Source organism: Oncorhynchus tshawytscha, linkage group LG03, assembly GCF_018296145.1.
Source record: "Oncorhynchus tshawytscha isolate Ot180627B linkage group LG03, Otsh_v2.0, whole genome shotgun sequence".
NCBI lineage: Eukaryota > Metazoa > Chordata > Actinopteri > Salmoniformes > Salmonidae > Oncorhynchus > Oncorhynchus tshawytscha.
Window position 1 is genome coordinate 40,504,602 of NC_056431.1, and position 11,372 is coordinate 40,515,973.

General features: G+C 43.9%; 1 protein-coding gene across 1 annotated transcript in view; it reads left to right on the forward strand.

The window, feature by feature from the left end:
* Positions 1–11,088, forward strand: part of LOC112235519 (protein Wnt-6-like) — a 29,576-nt gene extending 18,488 nt beyond the window's left edge. Inside the window, exons 3-4 of the mRNA XM_024403976.2 lie at positions 5,952–6,262; positions 7,432–11,088. Coding sequence (XP_024259744.1) covers positions 5,952–6,262; positions 7,432–7,893 — 773 coding nt within the window. The 3' untranslated portion in view covers positions 7,894–11,088. The remainder of the gene's footprint in view (positions 1–5,951; positions 6,263–7,431) is intronic.
* The last annotated feature ends 284 nt before the right edge of the window (positions 11,089–11,372 follow it).

The window sequence follows — 11,372 nt, forward strand, 5'->3', positions numbered from 1 at the left end:
AATATCACCAGGTGAATGGATCGCACTTCTCTCCAGCATGGCCACATGGTGAGTAGTCTATGTGCAAACATTTTAGAGAAAATTAGTGAGAAAAGTTGGTAAATCTTCATGTATTTTTAAGAAATGTCACTAGCGAACATCTAATATTTCAATAAATATGTAAAGTATGGTTTTGGGTAGGAGTGTGAACGTTTAAATGTTAAAAAGTCAAATGAAATTGGGATCCTTAACATTAAGAAAAATGCCTGCCTATACTGTGCCCCTCCTCTCTCTCTCCGTCCCTCGCTAGCTCGCTATGAAAGATGCGTGTGTTCTCGGAAGTACAGCAACTGATCAGTCTCCTCCTTTTTAAAAAAAATACTGAATCTTAAGAATCGATTCCTAGTTGAAGATGGGATTTCTTTCTACGAACTGTTTTAGTAAGTCAATGGTTGAAGCCCTCAATTGCAATGTCCATACTTAAATGGGTCATATCCATCAAGAGTCCTCTATTTATCTCTATGATTGACACTTGATTTTTAGTCCGTAATGGATCTGCGGTCAAACGACCACCCCTCATCAAACGCTCCCTAAAACACTTCTGCGAGCAGGCCTTTCTAATCGATTTGGCCCGGGTATCCTGGAAGGATATTGACCTCATTCCGTCAGTAGAGGATGCCTGGTTATTCTTTAAAAGTGCTTTCCTCACCATTAAATAAGCATGCCCCATTCAAAAAACTTTGAACCAGGAACAGATATAGCCCTTGGTTCACTCCAGACCTGACTGCTCTTGACCAGCACAAAAACATCCTGTGTCGTTCCGCATTAGCATCGGATAGCCCCCGCGATATGCAACTTTTCAGGGAAGTTAGGAACCAATATACACAGGCAGTTAGGAAAGCAAAGGCTAGCTTTTTCTAAACAGAAATGTGCATCCTGTAGCACAAACTCCAAAAAGGTCTGTGACACTGTAAAGTGCATGGAGAATAAGAACACCACCTCCCAGCTGCCCACTGCACTGAGTATAGGAAACACTGTCACCACCGATAAATCCACGATAATTGAGAATTTCAATAAGCATGGCTGGCCATGCGTTCCACCTGGCTAACCCTACCCTGGTCAGCAGCCCTGCACCCCCCATAAGCAAATTGCCCAAGCCTCCCCCATTTCTCCTTCAACCAAATCCAGATAGCTGATGTTCTGAAAGCGTTGCTGGGTTAGACAATCTGGATCCTCTCTTTTTTATTTTTTTATTATTTTTATTTCACCTTTATTTAACCAGGTAGGCTAGTTGAGAACAAGTTCTCATTTACAACTGCGACCTGGCCAAGATAAAGCATAGCAGTGTGAACAGACAACAACACAGAGTTACACATGGAGTAAACAATAAACAAGTCAATAACACAGTAGAAAAAAAGAGTCTATATACATTATGTGCAAAAGGCAGTAGGAGGTAGGCGAATCATTAAACATTTTCAGATTAACACTGGAGTGATAAATTATCAGATGGTCATGTGCAGGTAGAGATACTGGTGTGAAAAAGAGCAGAAACGTAAATAAATAAAAACAGTATGGGGATGAGGTAGGTAAATTGGTGGGCTATTTACCGATGGACTATGTACAGCTGCAGCGATCGGTTAGCTGCTCAGATAGCAGATGTTTAAAGTTGGTGAGGGAGATAAAAGTCTCCAACTTCAGCGATTTTTGCAATTCGTTCCAGTCACAGGCAGCAGAGAACTGGAAGGAAAGGATGGCCAAATGAGGTGTTGGCTTTAGGAATGATCAGTGAGATACACCTGCTGGAGTGCGTGCTACGGGTGTTGCCATCGTGACCAGTGAACTGAGATAAGGCGGAGCTTTACCTAGCATGGACTTGTAGATGACCTGGAGCCAGTGGGTCTGGGGAAGAATATGTAGCGAGGGCCAGCCGACTAGAGCATGCATGTCGCAGTGGTGGGTGGTATAAGGCGCTTTAGTAACAAAACGGATGGCACTGTGATAAACTGCATCCAGTTTGCTGAGTAGAGTATTGGAAGGTATTTTGTAGTCGAGGATCGGTAGGATAGTCAGTTTTACTAGGGTAAGTTTGGCGGCAGGAGTGAAGGAGGCTTTGTTGCTGAATAGAAAGCCGACTCTAGATTTGATTTTAGATTGGAGATGTTTGATATGAGTCTGGAAGGAGAGTTTACAGTCTAGCCAGACACCTAGGTACTTAAAGATGTCCACATATTCTAGGTCAGAACCATCCAGGGTGGTGATGCTAGTCGGGCGTGCGGGTGCAGGCAGCGAACGGTTGAAAAGCATGCATTTGGTTTTACTAGCGTTTAAGAGCAGTTGGAGGCCACGGAAGGAGTGTTGTATGGCATTGAAGCTCATTTGGAGGTTAGATAGCATAGTGTCCAAGGAAGGGCCAGAAGTATACATAATAGTGTCGTCTGCGTAGGGGATCAGGGAATCGCCCACAGCAAGAGCAACATCATTGATATATACAGAGAAAAGAGTCGGCCCGAGAATTGAACCCTGTGGCAACCCCATAGTGACTGCCAGAGGACCGGACAACATGCCCAACATGCCCTCTGCTGCCTCCTGTAGTCCACGATTAGCTCCTTCATTTAGTTGACGTTGAGGGAGAGATTATTTTCACTCCGCCAGGGCTTTCACCTCCTCCCTGTAGGCTGTTTCATTGTTGTTGGTAATCAGGCCTACCACTGTTGTCGTCAGCAAACTTGATGATTTGAGTTGGAGACGTGCGTGGCCACACAGTCATAGGTGAACAGGGAGTACAGGAGGGGTCTGATCACGCACCCATGTGGGGCTTCCGTGTTTGAGGATCAGTGTTGCGGAGGTGTTGTTGCCAACCTTCACCAATTGGGGTCGGCCCGCCAGGAAGTCAAGGACCCTTTTGCACAGGGAGGGGTTCAGACCCAGGGTCCCGAGCTTAGTGATGAGCTTGGAGGGCATTATGGTGTTGAAGGCTGAGCTGTAGTCGATGAACAACATTCTTACACAGTAAAAAAGTGGGTGTAAGAATTAGTGTTGACTTATTTTAACCCGGGATGAGTTTTTTTCAACATTATGAGGAGTCAATGAGCTATAGTGTCGGAGTGTAAAATTATGCAGCCATTGCAGTGTAATTCAACTCAATTCAGTGGAATGAAAAAACGTGCCAATCTTCTGCTGTGGTTGTGGATGATCATTATTTCAACTTACTTGTCAACGCAATTGTAAGTAAGGTCAACAACTAATAGCAAGGTTTTCACTTTGACATTTACTTAATTGTAGAGTAATAGCCTATATATGTTAAACCAGTGTTATTACACATTTGTGTGAATTTTAACACCATTTTGAGTCAAATTAATTTTGTAGACTGGGACCAAATGTTATCTGAAACAGTGTTGAATTCAACTCTATTGGAGTTAAATTAACACTTTTATTTTTTACTGTGCAGGGCAGCAGTGAAAAGGCAGAAAGAAACAGAAAGACATTTATTGATTGTGATATTTATGTGTATCATATTTGATATGGTTTCAATTAAGTAAGCAATTAAGTTCCTAATTAAGTTCCTAATGTGACGCCTGGTCACTACCGAAACGCCTGATATTTTGCCACAGAGACAAAGTGACAATTGAAACATCTGACGAACATAACTAATTAGATGCATAAGTAATTCAATGAATCAATAGGTTTCAGATTCTGTCACGCCCTGACCTTCGAGATCCTTATTTATTCTCTATGTTTGGTTAGGTCAGGGTGTGACTCGGGTGGGAGAATCTATGTTTTCTATATCTTTGTTGTTTTTGCCGAGTGTGGTTCCCAGTCAGAGGCAGCTGTCTATCATTGTCTCTGATTGGGGATCATATGTAAGTTGTGATTTTCCGTTTGGGTTTTTGGGGAGTTATTTTCTGTTTATCTGTTTTGTTGCCTGACAGAACTGTGCGCTTTCGTTTTTTCTACTTTGTTATTTTGTTGCGGTGTTCAGTTTATTAAAAATCATGAACGCCTACCACGCTGCACCTTGGTCCCCTTCTTCAACCCACGAGAGTCGTTACAGATTCATAAAATCAACATTGAACCTTTTATAGAGAATAATAGAGACTATATTTCTATAAATGAAATTGAAATATTTTGAAAATCTGGTTAAAAATCATGTTTTTTCCTATTTTGTAAATGTTGCCTGCAAATAACGTTTAATAAATGTATCTGTAATAGAAGGTTCATCAAAATGATCACTACTGTGCAAGGTTCTCGCTTTGCTGCAACTATCACTATGTTTTGGTAGTGACTTGGAGTTCGGTACATTATTTCAAATATGCAATACAAACAAAGTGTGTGAGTAGTAGATATCACAGGAGGTTGGTGGCACCTTAATTGCGGAGGACGGGCTCGTGTCAAGGGCTGGAGCGGAATAAGTGGAATGGTATCAAATACATCAAACACATGGTTTGTTTGTTTGATGCCATTCCATTGGCTCCGTTTTAGCCATTGTTATGAGCCGTCCTCCCCTCAGCAGCCTCCACTGGTAGATATGTCTATCTCACATACAGTGTGTTGTAAGACGTGCTTAAAGTTTTGGAGAAATAGGATACAAATGTGAGAAGAAAAAAACAAACATTTAACCCCCCAATTTGCATCACTTCTGTAGAATGGCCCATATTCACTGAGATTACAACACATTAAGAACACTTGCTCTTTTAATGACACATACTGACCCAGTCAATCCAGGTGAAAGCTATGATCCCTTACTGATGTCACTAGTTAAATAAACTTCTCAGATGAAGGGGAGGAGACATGTTAAAGAAGGAATTTTTAAGCCTTGAGGCAATTGAGACGTGGATTGTGTGTGTGTGTGTGTCATTCAGAGGGTGAACGCAACTCAACATTAGGAAGGTGTTCTTAATGTTTCGTGCACTCAGTGGACCCTGGTCGAAAGTAGTGCACTATAAAGGGAATATTGTGCTATTTAGGACGCAGCCTATATGAAACTTCCTGCAAAAGCAGACATGACTGGCCTGTCTAAGAGAAGTCTCAACAGAAGTTATTGAGTTAGTCAGCTCTGTCCCTTCTGTACGCTCAATTGTCCTGGGAGGAGAACATTTGTTCCCCCCCCCCAGATCTATTACAGCCTAAACCTGAGATGAAACAGGGATGGTGTGGGATGGGGAATGGCCTTCACAATGCACACGACAGGCAGGCAGGCAGGCAGGGGAGGGCTTTATTGGAGCAGAATGTGAGGAGAACTGCTTGTTCAGGTGCTGGTCCAAGCTGGGCTGGGGCTGAGGCTGGGTCTGGGCTGGCAGGGAGACGCCACACACACAGAACCGGCCTGTATGGAGCCATCAGTGGGTGTGCAGACGGACAGCTGGTATTAATATCACCGGGTGCTGGTCTTAAGGGCCCTCGCACGGCACCGATTCCGTTTCACTAGATTTAATGAATCCCATTCACTGAATCATGCGATATGGAATTGGCACAGGGCTAAGCGGTGACGACACGCTCATGTCTTCCAGCTCCAGAAAATAAATGTCATTCATTTCAGCTTCGACACAATGGACTGCTAACTGCCTACCTCCTCTTCTCCCCCATAGCAGCTAGGAACACTGCAAAGACATGTTGTATTTTCCAAAGCAACAAAGGACAATACAAATTAGAATGATGTTGTGGTCCCTAAGATAAAGACAGAGGATCAATCTGCAGTTGCAGCCGTACATCCCTCTGGGCTAGAGTGGTAAAAATCCCCTACTACACAAATAGTCCTGCAGCTGTGTCCTAGCCCCCCCCCCCTATCTCAGATACCAATGGTATCAGCACGGTATGTGACCTGGGTCACTGTTCTGTTCACTCCTCTGATGATACCCCTGTGTGTGTGTGTGTGTGTGTGTGTGTGTGTGTGTGTGTGTGTGTGTGTGTGTGTGTGTGTGTGTGTGTGTGTGTGTGTGTGTGTGCGCGCGCGCATGGGCGCACGTGTCTTTCAGACATCCGGGAGACAGCGTTTGTGTACGCCATCACAGCGGCTGGGGTGACCCACACGGTGACTCAGGCCTGCAGTATGGGGGAGCTGCTGCAGTGTGGCTGTGAGGCGACCAGGAGCAGGGCTCCCCCCCGGCCTGCCTCCTCCTCCACCACCACCTCTGGCGAGGGAGTCAAGTGGGAGTGGGGCGGCTGCGGAGACGACGTGGAGTTTGGCTACGAGAAGTCCAAGCAGTTCATGGATGCCAAGAGGAAAAAGGGCAAGAGTGACATCAGGACGTTGATCGATCTCCACAACAACGAAGCAGGACGACTGGTAGTGAATGAACTTTTCTTTTTTTTTAATAAGAATTGTGGGACTCCTCTTGTACTTTTGAATCCTTTATTACAAAGGGTAGAGATAGAAAGGAAATGAAGCTGAAAGGGCCCTTTGCTGCCAGCGGTACAATGTACAGTACACATGCTCCAGAGGCAGCAGCTTAGAACACTAGACCATCCCAGGCTGTGAATGACATTTTTATAATTCCCTCCAAACACACTCATCTCCTATCTTTTATTTTACCTGTGCTGATTTAAGCAAAAGTATAAGCAAGCATACGTGTGAAATGTTTTATAAATTATGCTCACTATCATCAAGTGAAATTCTTTCATTTATTTGTATGGCTTTTTTTTAGAAACAAAGTTGAAAATTGGGCCTAAGTGCTGAAAGTATTCATTATTTAGCTGAATGTTCCTCTTTTTATCCAATGCATCATCCAAGACAGCCTCTAGCTGTAGTTCTGTAACAATGTAAACTGATATTTTAACCAGAATCATATTTCGGATAAAGGAAAACAAGTGTGAGCCTCAGTTTGTTTTCAAGGCTTTAAGGCAAGTAGCTGCTACTTTTTCTCCTTGTAAAACTTTAACTTTTTCAGGTCTTTGTTAAGGACTCAATACAGTACATGTATGTTAAAAATGTCAAATATTGCATTCACAATGGCCTTCTTGTTGATAGGAAGAGAGGAGCATTGCACTCAGTTAGGAGGTTGTCTGCTCTTTTGAGAAGCCAATTACAGGTTATTGCTTTGAATTTCCTGGGACTTTGCTCACCCCTGTCAGCATTGCTTCATCACAGTATGTTACATGGGCACACAAGCCAAAACCTTTCCCAAGGGGTCAGAGACAGGTAAATGGGGAGGAGTGGCTATGTAGTTGGGCCAATTATAGTCTCAGGAAGACAGGTTTTTGAATTAAACAACAAGAAGAGAAGGTTGCACACATGTAGAAAAACAACAACGTGAGGTTAAAGACTTAGGAGGGTAGAACTCTGCATAAAATGGGTTTTAATTACCTCAATTGTAATTCAATTGATCTCTGTTCTGATGTCAAGGCCTGTGAGCTCTGGGAAGGCCAGAGGTCGGTTGGGGGTCGGGGAAGGGATACATTCCTTCTGAATAGTGTCTGCTTTAATCTCACCTATCTATCTCTGTGTCTTTACTACAGGCGGTGAGGAATTATATGAGGACTGAATGCAAATGTCATGGCCTGTCCGGGTCTTGCACACTCCGGACCTGCTGGAAAAAGATGCCTCACTTTCGCGAGGTGGGTGATCGCCTCCTAGAGCGGTTCAATGGCGCTTCCAAGGTGATGGGAGGCAATGATGGCAAGACCCTGGTTCCCGTAGGCCAGAACATCAAGCCTCCGAGCAAACAGGACCTGATCTACTCGGCCGAGTCGCCCGACTTCTGCTCGCCCAATAGGAAGACGGGCTCGCTGGGCACGCGGGGCCGCATGTGCAACAGCACAGCCATGGACGTGAGCGGCTGTGACCTGCTGTGCTGTGAGCGTGGCTACCGAGACGAGACGGTGGTGTTCGAGGAGAACTGCCTCTGCCGCTTCCACTGGTGCTGCGTGGTGCAGTGTAAGAAGTGCTCGGTGAGGAAAGAACTCAGTCTCTGTCACTAGCATTACCATAGTGAAGCTGGGTTGGTTTCAGGCCTGGCCTCTTCTGCCTCACACGAAAGATGCACTGAGATCATGCTCCCACAGTTCAATTCAGGAGCACGCTGAGAGATTAGTATCTTATCTAGGATCATCTTGGACAGACAGCTGCAGTAACTCTTCTCTCAAGCTGTAGAACAGTCCAGAATGGCCGCTACTCCAGTGCTCACCACATAGAGCTCTATGACCCAGAAACGGAGGCTCTTTTAGGCTCTTTTTCTAGAAACCCACTGGAGGAACTTACCCAACAACTGTTCCAGCTCTCCAGAGGGTTAAAAGTTCAAATTCAGCTCCGAGAACGCTCTAGAACAGAACGCTTCGGTCCCATCTCATAGAAGACCATCAGACAGCTTGGTACCATTCTCAGTCGTCGGTACGGAGGTCGTTGCCTCTAAAGCAGTGGTTCCCAAACGTGTTTGCGCAGTGACCCACCTCAAGCCTTTCGCCATTGAACCAGAAAATAGCATAACAACTGTTTCTAGCCTAAAACCCAATGCCAATGCCCTCTAGGAACATGCTTACAACCCACAATTAGGGAAACACTCTTCATAGTCAGTTAACCATGTAACTACAAGTGAGGACTATTGTAACAAAAGCATAATGACTTTTGAGTGTGGAAAATAAGACTTATGGTCTTGGTAACAAGATAGCAAGCACATCAGCATGCTACGTTTCTACACACGGTAACTGGAATGTTATGGAAGAAAGGAAAATGGACACGCACAACGTGGAATACAGGTATCAAGCACAAAACGTACGAAAAAGGGAAATCTGGGGATTATTTGTTTGGAGGACGAACCCCATCACGTTTCATGGTGAGGAGCTGAACTGACACCCGAGACTATTATTTATGGACATTTTATGACAAGACTACTCATAGTGATAAGGTGAGGAACGTGCCTACCGTCTCTCTGAAAAGCACTTTGGACATGGGAGCTATCTCTGTGAACCATATGTTACATTGGTTGTTGTTTGAGTAGTTTGGAAATGGAGAAACGTGTTACGCCTTTTTTTTTTTCGTACGAGGTGCAGCATCGAGAAAGTATAATATGTTTATCTGTTTAATATACAGGGCTTTTGTAATGCACTTTCAATTAAAGCATTTGCTGCGTGTAGATTTGTTACATATAGTCATGTTGTGCAGAATGGCCATTCCACAATCACATACAACGCTGACAATGAATCCATCCATTTGTCTCTTTGATAAGTCAACTCGCTGAAGTGAGTTGGATGTCAGGAAGCCCATTTCTTTTGACTCTCTGCCTACGTTCTTCGGAATAGGCAGATCAGATCTCTGCTTATTTTAATTTTTTTTTTTGGGGGTGGGGACAAAACCTATCTTCACCGTCATTAATGATAACAATTACTTACGAAGCGTGTTGTACCCAAACGCGCTGTACATTTTCACTTTTTACGTGTATGGGTCGAAGTTATTCAAGTGTACTGTGTCTTACCCTTCCTTCAGAGTATGATTTTGTTGCTCCTTACCTTTCAGGGATCTGTAAGATCTTTTGTTGGGCAAAAGAGAGAGAGAGAGAGAGAGAGAGAGAGTACAATGAGGGATGACATCGCTACAATTTATTGCCAATATGCCATGGTTTATGACCAGATTATTCCTTGCCAGAGGGTTCATCGTTAATATTGTTACCATGACAGTGGATACACACTGCACAGGATTACTCTGTCCTCGGAGCTACTAGTCCTGTCTGTGGAGTCAGCACCATTCAATTTTTCATTTACCTAAATGTAGTTTTTGTACAAAAGCATATCACGTTAAGGGATAAAAACGTGGTATAGTGGAACTATTCTGACTGAGCTCTGCAACAATATTAGGCATTCTTTACATGGTAAAGTGGTCAACTATTCTGACTGAGCTCTGCAACAATATCAGGCATTCTTTACATAAGCAGTAGAATTGGCCACTTTACCATGTTACGTTTGGGTTGCAGTCTACCAAATCAGGAAATCAGACCAAATGTGGCTATTCCTATGCGAGACATAGTCAGTGGCCAGTTTAGTAGGTACGCCCCGTTCACGAAAATGGTTCGCTCCTACAGAGAGTGAGTCACGTGGCTGTGGCTTGCTATATCAAGCAGGCAGACGGGCATTGAGGCATTCAGTTACTGTTCGATTGAACGTTAGAATGGGCAAGACGAGTGACCTAAGCGACGTTGAGTGTGGCATGATCGTTGGTGCCAGGCACACCAGTTCCAGTACCTCGGAAATTGCCGGCCTCCTGGGTTTTTCACGCACAACAGTGTCTAGCGTTTACTGAGAATGGTGTGACAAACAAAAAAAACATCCAGTCAGTGTCAGCCCTGTTGGGGAAAATAGCTTGTTGATGAGGAGCATGACAAGAATCGCGCAAGCTAACAGGGGGGCCACAAACAGACAAATACCGGTGCAGTAGAACCGTGGTGTGCAGAACAGCATCACGCCACGTACAACTTGTCACGGATGGGCTATTGCAGTAGATTCCACCCCTATCAGTCAAAAACTACAAGAAGCGGCTCCAGTGTGCATGCGATCACCAACACTGGACAACTGAGGGTGGAAAAACATTGCCTGTTTCCGACGAATCCCGAGTCGTCCATGGTCCATCCTGCCTGGTGTTAACGGTATATGCTGGTGGCGGTGGTGTGATGGTGTGTGAAATGTTTTCCTAGCGACGTTTGAACACCACACCTTGTAGAATCCACGCTGTTCTGTTCTGGAGGCAAAGGGGGGGGGGTCTGACCCAGTACTAGATGGGTGTACCTAAAAAACTGGCCATTATATTTTCCCCATAGCACAACTTTAGGACTTGTTGGGCTGCCAGGAGTTTTTCGACGTTACTGCATGTATGTTTAAACAGCCCTTGTCAAAATGGAAGACAGCTGCTTTGACGGTTTGATTCAAGGCAAGAACCAATTTCCAAGTTTTGAAAACATCATTTTGTCAGGGCATGTTGAATGATCTAAAGAGAATTCGTCAGCGTTTGTTTGGGTTCAGAGACAGGATTTTGACTTCCATAATTGCTTGTTCATTGATTAAACTTTTGTATTCTACAAAGTTAGTTTCATATCCATTTTGTTATTTTCCAGTTACAGTATGTGTAGAAATTGGAATGAATTGACAAGTGAGTTTCTGCATTTACTATACAAATAAAAAGTCAACTGTTCTCTCTACTCTTGATTTTTGGGGTATTTCATTTTTTAAATATTTTTGTTGTATTTGACGTGAACTACACCAACTAACTTTTTTAGACCAAGATAAAGCAGAGCTTTAGATTCATTATAGAAACGTATGTCACTTTTTCCTTCCATTGACCTTCAACACATCGTGTAAGTGTTATTTCTAACTGGTTGACTTCATACTGGGTCAGGGTTGAGGGTTTCACCTCACTCCCAATGACCATTCTCGAAAAGATCTTTTCGACACTTCTGCTTCAACTATATCCTTTT